The sequence below is a fragment of the Oratosquilla oratoria genome, chromosome 6, assembly GCF_046742065.1.
Source record: "Oratosquilla oratoria isolate Oo_2021 chromosome 6, ASM4674206v1, whole genome shotgun sequence".
Classification (NCBI taxonomy): Eukaryota; Metazoa; Arthropoda; class Malacostraca; order Stomatopoda; family Squillidae; genus Oratosquilla; species Oratosquilla oratoria.
The window spans coordinates 10,467,045-10,484,900 of record NC_134782.1 but is presented as its reverse complement, the minus strand read 5'-3'; the positions used below and the strand labels follow the sequence as shown (position 1 = coordinate 10,484,900).

Below are 17,856 nucleotides of genomic sequence, written 5' to 3'. Positions count from 1 at the left end.
TAATGATTTGGCCAAGTGTGAAACGGGAATGTCTTGTTCAAAATATCGGCTGCGTTGCACTATATATATATATATATATACATATATATATATATATATATATATATATATATATATATGTATATATATTCACACACACTGAATGGTTCCCAGAGCAGATCTTAATCTTTTTTCAACCACATTAACTTTTTACTTTTAATTCCATGTCATCACGAACGAGACTGACAATGCGCTCGTCGGAGACATATACGGAAACTGATACGAAGCGAAGCCAAGGGCTCGAACCTCAGCTCAGACGTATCAAAGTAACAGTTACTTTGATACGACTGTTACTTTGATATGTCTGAGCTATGGTTCAAGCCCTTGGCTTCGCTTCGTATCAGTTTCTGTATATGTCTCCGATGAGCGCATTGTCAGTCTCGTTCGTGATGACATGGAATTAAAAAGTAAAAAGATAATGTGGTTGAAAAAAGATATGTATATATATATATATATATATATATATATGTGTTGTGTGTGTGTGTGTGTGTGTGTGTGTGTGTGTGTGTGTGTGTGTGCGTGTGTCTGTATGTATACATATATGTATGTGTGTGTGGGCGCGCGCGCGTGTGTAAATGTAAGACATACGCAATGCGGGAAGGCGTCGTAAAATGGTGAAATAGCTTATTCAGAAATTATGGTCATTGATTTCAATTGAAAGCTGTCAGTTTCATAAAACCGAAATACGGAAAGAACGTAATGTTTGATATGAAATCACAAAGAAATTGTTACGAAAATGTTGTTGATGGATATAACAACTGGAAGAACTGAGCTACATGATCTACAGCAGACATTTCTTATAATGTCGAAGAAATTTTAGATTTAATATTTTATGATAAGCAAAGAACTCGGTAGCTATGAAGGTTTGTAAAAATTGTACGACGATTAACTCAGAAGGTCAATACATATCAACTCTAAAGAAATCCTGTTTTCTCACTACTTTGTTAGTCTCATTGTGTTGTGTGGATGGGCAGAAAGAGCAGTAACAATGGCCTTCACCCTCCAATCGCAGTATTATTTACGATAAAATGAACGACTAAATGAATAGGTGGACAAAAGTTTCCGTCGCCCAATCTTGGTGTGACTCATTCATGTCTTGGAACAGTGCTTTGACCTACTTACTTAGCGATTTATGCTCGATGAAGGTCAGGATAGGAACGTTCCAGACAGGACCGCGAAGAAACCCCACAAGACTGTCGAACACCCACGAATCTTCGCTCATCTTGACCACGGGATCCTGCAAGAGGGCGAGGAGGAAGACAACGTAAGCTGATGTTAACGGGGGCGCGTCAGAACAAGAGCTGACTGGACAGCGACCGGGAGACCTCTGTGTCGCCTCTGGAATGCTGCGCTCTTCGCCAGTTATGCACGTGCGCGCAGCTGATTGGCCCGGCAAGCCACCTGCCCAGATACCCCCCCTACCCCCCCTTCCCCTCACGATTTTCAAACCCCACTGGCTTCATATTTTCACCCCCTCCCCCTCTCTTGTCTCGCAGACCTCACAGTTATCATGGGCGCATATCTTAGTTCATTACGGATAACAGCAAAATCCAAGTCCACTGCAGGTGTTGTTTCTTGGTTGCCATGGTGACCACAACGAGTCGTTTATGTTGTGGTGCAGTGTGGACAAGGAAGGAACTGTTGCTTGAGTCAAGCTGACGAACCCCCTCATGCCCGTGGCCCACTGTTGATGTCGTGCTGTGCGAGGGACAATTCCATTCAGGTGAGAGGTGCCTCCCGAGGGCAGCGTCGAACGCGAAGCTGGACGAAGTAATACGGTGTCAGACGCCACCCCACCCCGCCGCACACGCACGCACACGGTGTTAACACCCTCCGTGCTCCGTAGCACATTTTCTTTTTTAATCTGACTGGCGGGAGACTATCTCACACACCTCTGTGTGGCACCCACCCACCCCCACCTCGGCAGCTGAGGCAGGGTCGTTGCATCTCTCGACCAGCGCCTCTCGTCCCGGGTGCCATTTCCTTTTTCTTTTACTCTGGCTGCCGCTAGGCGATTTCATTCATCCCCATGACAGCCCCTCGATAGCCAAGGAGGTCAGGAATTGTAAGTTACTGTGATTAGAGTTCGGGGTTCCCTCGAGGTTCACAGTGATTGGTTGGAGTGGGAGTGGGAGTGGGAGTGGGGTTGGGGGGGACAAACTGAAAATGACTGGTAGTTAGTGGATTCCAGGCAATTTTGTTTCTTTGTTCGGACAAGGACCAGGGTGAGTTATTTTACTGGCATTCTCACAAAACACTCGGATCCATTTATGTGAAACTCTTGGAAAAGGTGAGCAATAATGTTGTACCTTTGTGGCCCTCTTCAATCTTGATTTTGTTGTTGTTGTTGCTGTTGTTGTTGTTGTAATCTCCTTAAAACTTGCCCAATTTATAAAAAAAAAGTTACATATCCTACTTTCCAGTATCTTATACATCATAATGATAGAAAATACATATAATTTGGAAGTGAGTAATTTTGAAAGGTCTTAATGTCACATGTTTTTAGGGGTTGCAGATAGAGGTTACAATTACCAACATATAGGGTTTTCCTTGGCACAAGGACCTTTAATTTCAAGTTACCTAGAAAGGTTAAAATAAAAATTACATGTCATTAAAAACCAGTAACACGAAAGCTGTTGTAGATGGACGTTTATTACCTTCAACATGCAGCAAGTTGCATGTGACCTCTACAGTTACTGGATGATCAATTTAGAGTCGTCAATCTTCGGCCTTTCGACGTCCACTGCTGAGCAATGGCTTCTTCACAGTCTTCTCCGTGATGTACTTGACCGCACCAACATCCGTCATGTCACTGTTGCAAACTTCTTATTCTTCTCTCTCCACCATATGTCTGGTCTCCTTCGTCCACGCTTGCTTTCTCGCAATGACCAGTCAGTAACATTAGCACAAAGGCTGAACACACTTGCTGGACACATCTTTTAATTCCTTAATTGGCACGGTGTCGTCTACACGACCCTGCACTCCTTGTGTGCAGATCGCCTTCTAATTCCGTTCTTTGCTTGTCGATCCCCTCTGCTGAGACAGCCCTTCTTGTATATCTCCTTATGCATTACAAATTCATGAGCTACAGATTTCCTGATATTTACATTTGTGCAAGAATTTTGTTTTGGTGCATCTAAATTAAAAGGTGATGTATTACTTTATTTCAGTTATAAGAAAATTAAACGAGAACAAGCATATAGACCTAGAAATAAGAAAACAAGAATATCAAATTATATATTAGTTGGAAAATGATGCTGTTCCACAGTGATAATGACTCAAGTCAAGGATTCAATCTTCTTCAGACTACATCATCATGAATACAATTTTTGCATGTAATGCCTTTACAATTTCCGCATGTCATGATACACTTGACACCATTCTTCCTGGAGTTGCAATGCCGGATACTGTGATTTGGAGTGTGCATTTTGTGATTTGGAGTGACTCCTCAGTAGCCATGGGATTGGCTCATAAACCCATAGCTACTGGACTCCAAAGACATGGTCTGCAACAGCACTCAGCCCCAGATTTAGAGACAGACATGGAGAGAATGTTGTGCATCTGCGCCCACTGTTTAGACGGGGCCTCTGGTTTGATGATCCAGGTAGTCGCCTTCCGCAGGAACATGTACTGAATTACACCCAAAGACCTGGCGCGTGGTAAATGGCTGGCAAATTGCAATTCCAGTCCTGATGACCACGTCCCGATTATCTTAAACGGCAAGGAATAAATGAATGTGGTCATCAATGTCCCTTGTACAAAATGTTTTGAATAGAGCCATCTTACTATGGCCCGCGGTTATAGAAACCGTATCACAACATGTAAAGTCGTGATGAGGGCACAACAAAAGAACAAGGACCACTTCTGTCTTCCGGTGAGAGCTTCTAGGATCCTCTTGTCATCAGAAGAGCCCTTTGGTGTCGTTAAGAATAGTGGATGATTGATGGTTCAGCTTTGGTGGTCCAGCATTATCAGCACGTCTGTCTTCAGACCGCACCTGAAAATCGATATCAACAAAACATCTTGGGCTGTACCAAAACAGTGAATTTAAGAAATGACCAATTTATTTAACAATGATACTCTTCTTTTCTGGCATGGTACAGCAATATACCAACACAGAAAAATCTAAAGTAATTGTAGCTGATGTGAATAAAGCGATTCTACGAAGAAATTAGTGACTCTACTAGAGTCATCTGTGGCAGTTGCCAATGCTTCTCTCATCCGTGAAATGTCACTATCATTGTGGCGCTGCAACACGGTGATTCGATATTTCCGGGATATTGAAGAGAGGCGACAGATAATCTTACTCTAATTAATTATGGGCGCTGTCCAAGAACTTTGCCCTTCGTGGAGAATCCATTGACGACAGCGATCTGAGAGCGACTGCCTCGACACCAAACGTAGCTTGAGCAATTATTGGTTGTATCCTTCCGATTCTGATCTTGTTCTAATCATCCCTCATCAACAGCAAGATTAGAACAGTGTTGGCCAATAGCTCGGTCAATTGCTTCATGGCCTGAAAAAGTCCACCGCATTTGCCTTTCACATGACTTACCCTTCGAGAAAACATGCTGTAAATCACGAATTAAATTATGCCCTTCGATGTGTTCTCTTTAGGTTTATATTGTGATATTTGCCGCTGAGCAAGAACAAATTCAAAGGAGTCCGTTCATACTCTAAGCTTGTCTCGACTGCCATATCCCTTTGAGCGGAAATCATGGGTCGCCTGAAGAGCTTGAGCAAGTTTAAGTGAAATTTTGTCCCATGGAACCCAGCTGCTTCTTTAATCAGTGCACGTAATTGATCCCCGCCAGACCTGCAGTAGGAACTGGAGGACGATCCGCGCCTGAATACTTAGGACGAAGGATGGTATCGTTTTTAGCAGCAGGAAGCAAAGCAACCGTAGTGGAGAATGCTTGGACTGTATTACAGAGTTTATTCATAGTCTGAAGCAGTCATTACCACTCTTGCCACTATCAGCTCTACATTCACTGTACACGAATGTAATACCTTCTTCCTCATACTCCTGGACACTGATGAATAACTGGCTCAGGGATTCTCAAACACAGGTCTGGACTTCCCAGATATGTCCTGTGTAACATAGGGGTAACTAAACAAGTGAGATGGTAGGAGAGGCACTACATCTGCCACGACCCACTGTATCTAGCCCTTGTGTACCCTGACATGCACCACATCAATCACTCGAGTCCTGAGATCTGTTTGTACCGGAACCGCCACATTGTATCGACTGGTTTCACTGGGACCTCTGCCACGCCTACACCTAAAAACCCTTTGAATGGATCATGGCTGTAGACCGATGCTGCGATAAAAAAAGAACAGATTTTTGATGAACGGCAGTATGAAATCCTTGCAGATATTCAGTGCGTTGAGATAAATCACAGAACCATAGCGATTATACGAAGTGGTTACTCTAGTGTAAAGGAAACACAAAAACAATAAATCTCGATTGCCAACAACCGTCATGTTTCGCCACCTACAAAGGATTACAAAGGCGGAGCACGCCGACAGGAGACCCTTTGGTCTATATCTAGGTCGGATGCAAAAAAAAATCATAATAATGATAAAATAATAAATAAAAATATATAATAATGTAAATAACAAATAAAATACATAGATAAATGCATAGGTATAGTTAAATAATAAAGAAACAGGTATATGGTAAATGGTAAATAAAAGGCGTATGGCACAGTCTGGCGGTGGTGAATCCAGCGTAAACAAGTCTGGATTTCCACGGAGCCTTATTCAACTTCATACATCAATTCTTATCTTACTGAACTTCTTAGTGCACGCGGGGACACTCCTGTCCACCCCACTCAATCAACAAGGAGTTCCTCAGCGTACTTCTCCTAACCCTTACCATCGATGACATAGGAAAGCATATTGCCCTTAGAATTATCGCCTGATTATAAGGCGACGATTTAAACCTTTGTATGGGAATCTACCACAAGCTGTATCTTCTTAGCAACCCTTTCCTTTCAGTCGTTCAGTACTCGGTTCCTAAGTTTGATCCTTGACTCTCCCCTCTCTTGGGTTCCTCGTCTAAAACATATTGCTATCCTACAGAGTCCTTATATGCCTAAGTGCCCTCCACGGGGCAAAGATCTCAGTGATGCCCCCCCCCCCCACCTCCCTTCCCCCATCACCACTTCCCATCTCCACCATTCCTTACTGCCTATTATAGCTATTGGATTGCGAAATAATTAAACAGATTTTAAAAATGTTATGTAATGTCCCTATTGCAGAAAGGATAAGGGGAAAATATTTCATATTCTGCTGATTCTAACGCAAAATTCGTATATTACGGTAAAATATTCAGGGTTCCTATGACATTTTTTTATCATAATTATTTTGTCAGCCTTGTGGGCGGAAGGTCCAGACTGGTATTGCCGCTCCCCCCGCCTAAATGTGCCGCCCCAGGACATGTGCCCCCCCCCCTCCAATGTGAGCGCCCTGCTGCCCTATTGTAGTACTCGGAAGTATTGTGATTACAATATCATATAAAGTATTGTATTTGTAACACTATGTAAATATGTGTAAGTATATATCTCTGTATAGAGCCATCTAGCGGGTTTGTGTTAATGGGGTTGTATTTCAGCGCGATTGGACGTGCCCACGCCATATAAAGGCAGTAGTGTTCCTGCTTTGGTTGGATGTACACACTGTATCGTGCCATAATTTACATAAATGATAATTGTGGCCACGTGTTAAAACTTTCTTTAACCCACCATTACAGTATGCAAGTTTAGGATCCGACAAATGTTGCCTTTGGAGCCTCTGCCCCTCATGCAGAACAAACTTGGTTATGGATGCCAGATTTACTCCTCTGACTCACTCACCGCATTTTGAATGTGAGATCTTTCTTGCATTCGTAGGAGCACAAACGTTTTCCGCAGCACCCGAGTGAATATCTTGTAGTAAGCACAAAGAGAATACCCGTTCAGACACCCGCCGTCCTTATATTTCACAAACGTATCTTTCTCACATCAAGATTCCCGAACCTCAGTTTCTTGTGATTTCGTCTGTCATTCGACTTTTCAAGGTTTCGATAAATGCACGCCACTGTGATTGTATTTGGCATGAGGGATGACGACAGACACATTTGACCCACCTTTGCGATAGCTGACGCAGTCCTTCCACTCTCTCTATGCCCGTACTTTACCCGAAAAAGTGTTAATCAACCCATAATCCCCATTGCATGACTTGACCCATCAGGTGTTTCTTTTCCGCTCATCCTCTCGTCCTTTCGTCGCCCATACCGACGACTCCTGTTCTGACCTCGGAAAAGATGATGCAGCCATAACTCCTTCAATCACAAAATCTGGTCCTCGCCTCTCTTTTGCCTCGTGGAGAGGCGGCGGAAAGTGATCATCAAAGAGTGATTGGAAAAGAGGGTGTTTCGGAAGTCGTTTGACCACGGTTTTGTTTGAATCAGACGAATCCAAAGCGTGCTGGAAGACCTTGGAAATGTTTGTTTTTGTTTCCTGGAGAAGACTAGATACACAACGTTATATAAAATATTAGTAACAAGGATTGTTGTATGACTGAGCTTAAGTAAACTGTCGTATTTCAAGAATGACGTTTGAATACACAAGCTGTACACGTCTCCGCTTCCAGTCCTTTTCCTAAACTATTTCCTTTGTGGCGTCATCCGTTCGTATTGTCAATGGAATTGTTTTGAAGAGCGGTATTCTGCATATTGTTTTGCTTCATATTTTTGTACATTGGTATTTTGTTTATCATTTCCATATTGGTATTTTGTGCAATACTGTTTGTGAGACAGAGGAAAAACAAGAGGACATGCAATGAAACTCAAAAAGGACAACTACAGAAGAGACCTGAAAAAGAAGTTTCCCACACAGAGTGATAGATATATGGAACAAATTGGACGAAAAAATAGTGTGTGCAAACACAATACAAGAATTTAAGAACAAACTTGATCTTGCGAGATACAAAAATGGGTTACCACGAGCATAGCTCCCCTTCCCGTAAAATACAACTAGGTAAATACTACGTCAGCGTAGGTAGCCAGCTAGGCGTTATATCACACTGGGCTATTTTTATTCCTACTGTTGGAGCAGATTGGCCCGCAGATTTCGGGTTGGAATCTGATATGCCGGAAAAAAAAACTCCAACATATCAAATAACATTCTATGTATTTTATTATTGTTTCACGGTGGAAAAAGTTCTGGAGATTGGAGGAAAAATAGCCCAGTGTGATACGTTGTGAATTATCGTAGTTCATTGTCAATGTATCTTATAATCAATACGTTACTGTTTATCCGTTGATTATATTTTGTTTAGGACAATGCCTGCTTTTTGTAGGTTTCTACTTTTTACCGTTATTACTTTATTATTATAACCGTGTATCCTTCACATAATTCCACCTTGTTACTCTACGCCTTTTTCTTTTTGAGCTTAACAATCTGGAAATAAATGCTGCCTTATAACGACAGCTCACTTATTTTCAAATTTTGACGGTTTCTTATGTACAGACGGTCTTTCTGGTTGCGAGTGTATAGCACAAGTGCAGCAATTGTCCGAGTTTATATACCCGGTGAGATGCAGGACTCGGGGCCTAATGAAAAACGTAGTTTGACTGAAACATAAACAGATGTATTCTCGATATCATACTTTTTTCTAGAAGGTAATGTACTGCTGAATTGTGATTGCACATTCTTTAGCCATTGATGCACAGATTTCATCAAAATTAAGTTATTTGGTGTTAAGTAGAATAAAAATTCATTGCAACGTAAAAGTAGTTGATAGAGAGCTGAGTAATTTCGTCTGGAGTTAACCAAAATTTTATCTTTAAAAGTGGAACGTGGGTACAAATGAGTTACAAAAACACCCTTGCCTTCATTGTTTTTGAATTTCGCGGTCGGCTGTCAAACGCCTACATATTTCATGAGGACTTAGAAATCATGATGGTATAGAAAAAAAATAGTTTCTTGTGTTAAAATATTATAGATATTATTTTTTAAAACTATGGAAAAATATTGGTTTTATGTATTAAGACCATAATTGTAGTATTTTGAAATTCAAATTGTCAACACCTGACGCCAAACAAATAATCCCAGGACGGAGAACTCGGGGGGGATATTTGACGAAGGGAGAAGTTGAATCGAGGAAAATCTCATTAATCCGTAAGTATACATTGAAATCTGTATATAGGAATGGAGTACTACTGTATGGGTATATTGATTATTAAGGCATATAAGCTTTGGGTGGGCATTATTGTAGATGATTGAGACTGAAAGTAAAGGCAATTTTCCAAAGGTGAGTTGGTAAATTTATATGATTCCAATGTTGCATGAGGTACCTGCGAAAATAGAAATAAACTATCATATGAACGGAATTGGTAAATTGGGATAGAAAACAAAACTATCGAGAATTTATAAGTTATTGGTTAAAGTTAGAAGTAGGATTTGTAATCGTAGTCGGTGTTAGCTGCTCAAGTATCTGACGATAAAAAATAACTGTTAGTAAACTTTATTCTTAGAAATGTATATAAATACCCACACCGGTAAATAGAATCTCATGCTAGCAACGGAGAAGTCTTTTTTATATTGAAAACAAACCTAATGCGGAAAGGTCAAAAACTGCAGAACTACTTCGGGTTGATTTGCTTCAAGCAAATTTATGCAATTGCAGCTGTTGCTAAGTATACTTTAGACATTTAGAACTCTATTATAACGAGCTCAGCTAGAACAAGTCGACAGGGAATTGCTAGTAGTATAAGATAAGATTGATCAATGGTAGACACCGAGGAAAACGATAATAGAAATATCAGTGATATCTGGACATGATGCATCAAGTTATAATCATTTATGGGAGTGTTGGTCTTGCATATGCTATGGTCTCCAAGTACCATAAATAGTATGGGGATCATAATTGGCCCTAGATTAGCAGTTCTCATGGACATGATAAACAAAATTATAGCAATCTCCAAAATTAAGGTACACTACAGTTCTGCATGCAGTTAAGTGTTTTCATATTCCAATGAGTGAATAGGAAACTAAAGAGAAAGTAATAGCAAATTAGTGATATCATTTAGAGTTTATGGCTGAATGCGGATCCTTTGCTTTAAAGGCGAGCTGAAAAGTTAGAAGGGAGCGAAGGGTAATCATGCTCATTATTAGAAAACTTGCCAATACGGAAGTCGTAGGGATGTCAGGTATCCCAAGAGAACTTCCATATTCTGGCTTTGTAGCAACATATCTATCTTTGGGATTTTTTTTAAAATTTATTTCTTTTTATGTTTTTTTTTTCTTTTGCCTTGCTGCAAGGCTTGCATGGACTATTGTAACGTGGAGCACTTATGGAAAAGAATGATTGTGAGGAGAGAGAATCGAAGGACTGGATGAGGAATTTGGGAGTAATATCCCACATGACTTGAAGTGATGATTCTATTCCTTGACTCTTGAGTGCTTGTGCTGCGGTCTGTGGGTAGCTTGATTTGGGCCAGATCCTCCAGTCATCAACTGTGCATAGTTATTGTAGAAGTTTGGTGGATCAGGAAGCTATGGTTGGTTAGTTTCCTAAGGTTGTGTCCTGCTCCTGTGCAGCATCGTGCGTGGGTAAGTGAATGCCATCAAAGATCCAATTCTGTGGCCTGTGATGACCTCGTTACATGTCTGCATCTTGGATTTATGTTGTCTTGAGAGATGGTGCCACAGAGTTTCCTTAACAAAGCAGCACCAGGCTTTAGCACAGAGTTCCGAGTAAGAGAGAAATGGAAACCAGTCAATTGGTATGTTACTGTCTCGACGAAGCTTGGTTGTTGCCCAGTGTTATTCTGTTTTTCTCGTATATTTCTTTAGGAGTGGTGAACACGCCACTGCTGCAGATTACAATGGGGGACAAGTCACCGTCACTGATCTTCTTAATCATGCCCACTTCTACTGAATGTAGTGAAATGGCACATTTTTCAACAGATTATGTCTTATATTCTTTACATGAAAACAACATGGTGCATCTTCCCTGAGTGACTTGTGGACCCACCTGAAGCCCATTTACCTGAAGTCTGCAGGTCTTCTTTATGAGAGATCAGGGGGTGGATTGAGTGAATGATTTTTGTGACTCTGGTGATAGATAATCTTTGAAGTTCGCCAAGTCCTTTTCTTCATATGCCTTTGTTATTAATTTATTTCTCATTATGTAGTCTCAGTGGTTATTATTTTAGTCCCAGGTAAAAGATTTTATATTTCTTTGTGTTGAAATTAATTTTTACAGGCTTATTCATACACCTGATCTAGGGCTTCCTGCAACAACTTGGAATCCTTGTTTTTCGTCTGTTAGCCCAGTTATACCCCACTAGTCACCCCACTCTAGCCTGACTTTTCATCTCGCTACTGTTTTCATGAATCACAATGGCAAAAGCCGACAAGACTGTGAGAATAAACACCTGTGAGATCGAAACCTTTATTGGTACTACGTTTCGCTTGTTACAGCTTTTTCAAGTACAGACATGACACACACTCTGAGCACATATAAGCCAACAGGGAAGGAACTGGGAGAGGTTATCAGGGAGGGGTGGGTGGTAGGAGGAGGGGGACAGGTGGGACTTGGTGGAGACAAAGTCCCACCCGTCCCCCTCCTCCCCCTCCACCTACCACCCACCCCTCCCTGATAACCTCTCCCAGTTCCTTCCCTGTTGGCTTATATGTGCTCAGAGTGTGTGTCATGTCTGTACTTGAAAAAGCTGTAAGAAGCGAAACGTAGTACCAATAAAGGTTTCGATCTCACAAAGGTGTTTATTCTCACAGTACTGTTTTCATGTCTATTGCTCAATTCCAACCTCATGTTTGATTAAACACAGTTTGAATTTAACTAATACTCTGCTAAGATGGCACTCATCAGGATCATAAATATGTAATACAAACTGCAGAGCAAATTTTTCCTGTTGGTCTTAATGAGGAAGGTCTATAAAAGAAATTATAATAATAGGTGCCTAATTTTGACTTCACTCAAATTCAGAACCATTTACATTCATTATATTTAGAATCTTTAAATGTGAAAAGACATTTAATACAAAAATGCCAACACCACCCCTAATCCCTCTCTTTGGTTGTGAAGGGAGGTGTGAGTGGAAGGTGTTAGTTCAGTTATGATAACAGTCAAGTTATACAACAGACTGAATACTTACATAACCACCCTTATAAAGGTATAAAAGCCCCTGATATATAGATAGAATCATGATAATTGGAAATCAAGGCTATAGAATAAGTTGGAACTACATGAATTTGAGGCTGGGTATAGTAAATTGGAGAGTAGGAGACAGGATCCAATGAGCTTGGCTCCTTTCCTGTATACTACAATTAGGTAAATACCATCTGCAACACTTCATCCAATCTAGAATACCAAAGAAACCACACTCCAACACTTTATCCAGTTCAGAATACTGAAGAAACCACACTCTCCCTATCTTGCTTTCTTGGCTGCTTGCTGCCTTCGCTCTGGGTCTTTAGGCTGGCTTTTCAGACTATCGGTATCATAGTCTGTATTTCTGGGAGACAGAATTGTTTACACTTGGATCTGCCATTGTTTACAGTTTACACAAATGTTTACATATACACAAACAGCAGACCAAAAAGAGAAACATAATACAAGAACAGTTTCCACCCTAAACATTAAATTTCAGCAACCACCCGAGCAGACAACCCCAAATGTAACTGTGTTCGTCCTTGCTCCAAACAAGCAATCCATTGCCCCAGATTTCTGTTGCAGGAGACCCGTGGGAGAGTAGAGGAAGTGTTCGGCATCCTGATGGTTGCACCAGTCATATGGGAAACCATATGTGACCCTCATAGGTTGAATTTATTAATTAACTAATCAATTAAATTGTTGCCTTAAGTTTCACGAGTGGAAAACCTACAGCCCCACATAGGCTGGCATTAGTCCCTCCACCCCTCTCACAGATTTCTGAGAAGAAACCTCAAACTTGTCTGTGTTGTGGTGTGGTAGGCTGAAAGTGGTAGGGGAAAGGGAGCAGTCACTGGTTGCCAACTCTCCATGTGTGAGAAATACAGGCTGGAGATCAACTGTCCGTTTCTCAGGACAGCACCTCCAGAGGGAGGAGGTTGAGGGGGTTTGTGGGTTTTGAACTGAGCAGCAGCTTCACTGACCATCTTGCAAGACCAACATATACATACCATTATTGGTTTCCCAAAGGTGAAACAAGTTGTATACGTACATTCATATTTACTTCATGTACATAATGTAATTGTATATGATGCCCATAAAGTACAATCAAGTTATAGAATTGGGAAGATATCTGCTAAAGTTATAGAATGCTGGTACACTCAACTCTCAATTTAATAGGCTCCTGTTTAACTGACTTCAAATGCAATGTACAAAATCTGGAGCAAGCAAAAAAAGTGCATTTTTTCAGTATACAAGTCTTATTGACTTAGTAATTTGTAATAAAGTGGAGCCCCCCCATTGTATAGTCATGGTATATGAAGAACCAGTCATCATATATCCAAAAGAATTTTCCCCCATATAAGGGAGGTAGCCAAGTCAAAGGCATGTACCAACTCCCACCCTTTCCACTCCCCTCCACCACCCTTTCCTCCCTCCCATCTTAGCGACTCATGGATGATGGGTCATCCCTGTATACCACCCAGTGCTCTGGGTCAGAAGCAATTTAGCAAGACATAGTACATCCACAGCAAGGCCACTTCACTTAATTGACAACCCCCCCTCTCCTTCCAAAGAGTACGAAGATTGGATGGTAACACTACTAACAATCTTCATATTCTTTAGGAAGTCTGATGTTAGATTATAGTGAAAATGTTAACTTTTTTTGGTTTATATTTATAATGTACATGTTGGGGGATACTGGACTGTTCCCTTCCTTTTGTCCATTGAATCTAAGAAGCATTTATGAAACTCGATTCCTGGAAGTTATCAGTCAGTGCAAGAGATAGGCAGAAAATATAGCTGGCAGTTGTCAATATAGTGAACCAACCACAAAGATTATCTTACGGACTAGCAGTTGCACCACAATTACCCCTCAGGTGCTTATGGCTAGGGCCATGAAAGTGGTATGGCAAACCCACAAAACAGCAAAAGAGTTTCCAAAACTTAGGAGAAAAAGGATAAGGAGGCTTCTAAGGCTGGTGTCTACAAGATTCTTCAATGCATAAAACTCTTATGTTGGTAACACATCACATGACCAAAAACCTACATCAGTGAACATTGCAATGACAATTGAAATGGTGCCACTACAAATGCATTTGTAATACGAGATAACGCCAACCACATAATGGACTGAAGGCTGAATTAATTATATGTATAACCAAGAAGATAAGGATGAAGTGTCTGCAAGCAGTGGATATTTGAGAATAAAATAATATAGAACAATAAGGGAATGTTGAATATTGCTTCCCCAACAGTCCATGTATTTCTTGTGGTGAAAAATATTTTGGAAGGCTATCTGACTTGCCTTGATCATGTAATCTTTTGCGACTTCCCTCGTCCTGAGCCTGCTGTGTCTTCTCTCCATATGGGGGTTGTTTGTACTTAGTGTTTAATCTTGGCTGTACATGTAAAAGCACTGGTGAACAAAATGTTGTACATTTGATAATGGCTTCATTCTCAGATGGTATTTACTCTGCCAGAAAAACTTGACAGTTGTTGTCTTAAAACACTGCCCAGGATGTGCACAGACTTTTGTGTAGCAGAGTTTTGAAATCACAGCTACATATCGTTGACCAAGAATGCATTAAATGAAGAAAAGGGTATGATGTATGAATGTCTTGTAATATTATACTCCATTAATTTATTAGCCAATTGATCAATCCTTTGCCCTTGGGTGTGTCTTGTACAAGGCCTGCGGCCTTCAGGAGATCATCAACATTCTGTGAACGAGACCATGAGTTGCTTAAAGAAGAGATATGTTGATGTCTGGGAAAACTGTGTTAGGTATTGTAGAGTAGTAATTTGGTTTAGAAACATGTAAGTAAATCTTGCATAACTGAAGAGGTGTACATGTGTAAGTGATCTTGACAAAGGTTGTTATTAGAAATAGACTTCCCATGAGCACATTGACTGCTTAACAGCCATGGAAGAGGATGGGATTCTATTGTTTGATGGCCATTCAGGGAGACTTTGCCGCTCAGGCCTGTTGTGCAGTCTTGATGCTCTGAAATGCCATATCCAGAACTCCTCTGGAAGGTAATAAAGTTTGCACCCGCTACAGCTATAGAACTGTTCATCAGGATTGGGGTCTAAACCTGTGAGGCCACCAAGTGGAGGTGAGGGTGTGGGTAGGCATTTGGCTGCTTCACCTCTGGGATTAATTTGGTTTTTGTTGGGAATGATATCGGCACTTGTATCCTTGGAGAAATTGTTATATTGAAAAGGCAAAGTCTTGTAGGTAGTCAAGGAGAGGTTTAAGGAGGGTAACAGAACTACTGGTAGTACAAGTTAAAAAGTGGTCAGTGTTCTGTTTTGAGTGGAGATGTCTCCAATCATAAAAGAATGGTGTGTGTCTGTGGTCTATAGGGGTGCCATAAAAATCCCTAAATTACTAACTGCATAAAACTGCAGCCAGTACACTATATAGGGTGCACCTTGAGTGTGTGTATTTACCTAGTTTACCTAGTTGTATCTTGCGGGAAGGGGAGCTATGCTTGTGTGGTGTGTGTGTATGTATATGTGTTTGTATCTGCTTTGCATTGTCTAGCGTTGATGTAGTGCTATCAGACCTGTACCTGTACATATATTCATCCTATATTTTTAAGAATCCATATAAATATAGATTATGCCAACAAATTGACAGCCAAAAATGAGGCATTTTTATAGATAGTTGTGTATTGGTATGGATATATGTGATTAATCAGAGTGACTAATAAATTCATTGTAGCAATAAAAGAAATACAAAGGCATTAAGTAGTGATGAAAGGTTGTTCAGATTGAAATCTTAAAAAGTATATTTATATGCTGATTTTCCCCATGATTTTGCCAACCTGCCTATCACCAGTAGGTTTATCAAGCCCCCAAAGACCAAAGAGGGAAAGTGGGACTAGTATTTACTCATGCTTGAAGATAGTGATTTATTTGTAAAAGAAAATATAGAAATTGGGAATTATAGTGTCACTCGATGTAGATGATTATTTTGTTTCTTTACATGACTGAAGACTAAACAACTTTAAAGAAAAATAAATTCAGTGTTGTATGAGCACTATCAAAGTTACTAAATGTTGACTGAATAAATCAAATTTGTATAGTACCCACATACTGGGGAAAATTTTAAAATCATCAACCCTCGTGTGCATTATGCTCCACGGTCTCCTCATTACCCCTTGTATTTCTGTACTCATTCTCCACTGCCTCGTAAACTATAATGTTAATAAATTCTAAGTTTCACTATTCATGAACATGATGAAAAAGAAAAAGCGAGTAGGAGGTATTCTGTCATCCAAGTTGACCTCTGATCTATGAGCTTTAATCTTCTCTCTGAATGATGTCATGTAATTAGGAATTGTGAAGGCTGGGCTTTTCTACAAATTATCTATTTTACAGCTGACAGGAAATATGGAAGACGAGTTACATTATGAGGAGGTCGTAGAAGGTGGAGATGAAAGCTACGTGGGTGATGAAGATCAGCAACTAAATGAAACAGATCAATCCTTAGAGACAGAGTTAGAAGCTATTAAAGGTATATATACATAATTTTGAATGTGTTCATAATGTATGAACTACACCATTGTATACTACATATAATGGAAGTACCTAGACAAGCAGTGAATGTGCCATCTTTTTTCAAATTTTGGAAAATGTATTATTATCGAATAAAAGGAAAAGTAGCTTCTGGTTTTGTTTGTGGGGAATGGGTTAGATATTTTTGGGAGTAATTTATAACGAACTACTACTCTTTTATCCATAGCACGAGTGAAAGAAATGGAAGAGGAGGCTGAAAAAATTCGTCAGATCCAATCAGAGGTTGACAAGCAGATGATGGGTTCTCCTCCTGCAGCAGGTGCTACCTCTCCCCTGAACATGTCTATTGAAGAAAAAATGGAGGTTGATGCACGCTCTATTTATGTAGGCAATGTAAGTATTATATTTCACTGTAGAAGTACAGTCAATCCTTGATAATTCAGGAGAATTTGGTACCCACCCACCCCCACCTCGTTGCCTTCAAAGTGGGGTGGTGAGGCAGATGATCATCCAACCCTCTCACTTCCATTACACTCAGCCTTCCATGCTTCCTGCTTAAACCTTGCAGGTTATATTTTGTTTCCCCGTGTTTCCTCTAACATGCTTCCTGCGTAAACCTTGTGATGGTTATATTTTGTTTCCAAAAAGATACTGCCTGTTCACATCAGGTGCTACCTTTTAAATATTATGTGTGTTTATAAGTTTTTTAATTATATCAGTAATTCATTGAGCCAGAATTTGAAAACAAGTACATGGCTAGATGTTTTCCATTTATTACTCTTGATTTACTTGCACACAAATCATATCTTCCATCCCAATTTCACCTTAGTCCACATCTTTGAAGACTAGTCCACATCATCCCTGAAGACTTCTTTCCACTGATGCTAGTGCATCCATCCTTCTTACATGTTTCCAATCTCTACCCTTTAATTCTCAACTGCCCCACATACATGTACATGTAACACCCCCATTTATAAATATTCTGGTTGAAATTCTCCCAGACCCTGTTATACCATGGACTATATGTAGAAAAAAAATTAGAATAAGGGGATCTATTCCATTTAGTTGATTTCTTGAAACCAAATAGGAACATTGTGGTCCCCAACCACCACCACTACAGGGATCAAAGAA

General features: G+C 40.3%; 2 protein-coding genes across 3 annotated transcripts in view; one reads left to right on the top strand and one right to left on the bottom strand.

The window, feature by feature from the left end:
• LOC143026283 (cilia- and flagella-associated protein 36) overlaps positions 1-1,368 on the bottom strand; it is an 80,685-nt gene extending 79,317 nt beyond the window's left edge. Inside the window, exon 1 of the mRNA XM_076186397.1 lies at positions 1,162-1,368. Within this exon, the coding sequence (XP_076042512.1) occupies positions 1,162-1,261 (100 nt within the window). The 5' untranslated portion in view covers positions 1,262-1,368. The remainder of the gene's footprint in view (positions 1-1,161) is intronic.
• Positions 1,369-9,099: 7,731 nt separating this feature from the next.
• Pabp2 (poly(A) binding protein nuclear 1) overlaps positions 9,100-17,856 on the top strand; it is a 28,807-nt gene continuing 20,050 nt past the window's right edge. For both annotated transcript variants that reach the window (XM_076186395.1, XM_076186396.1), the window contains exons 1-3: positions 9,100-9,203; positions 16,588-16,723; positions 16,952-17,118. In XM_076186395.1, the coding sequence (XP_076042510.1) occupies positions 16,600-16,723; positions 16,952-17,118 (291 nt within the window). In that variant the 5' untranslated portion in view covers positions 9,100-9,203; positions 16,588-16,599. The remainder of the gene's footprint in view (positions 9,204-16,587; positions 16,724-16,951; positions 17,119-17,856) is intronic.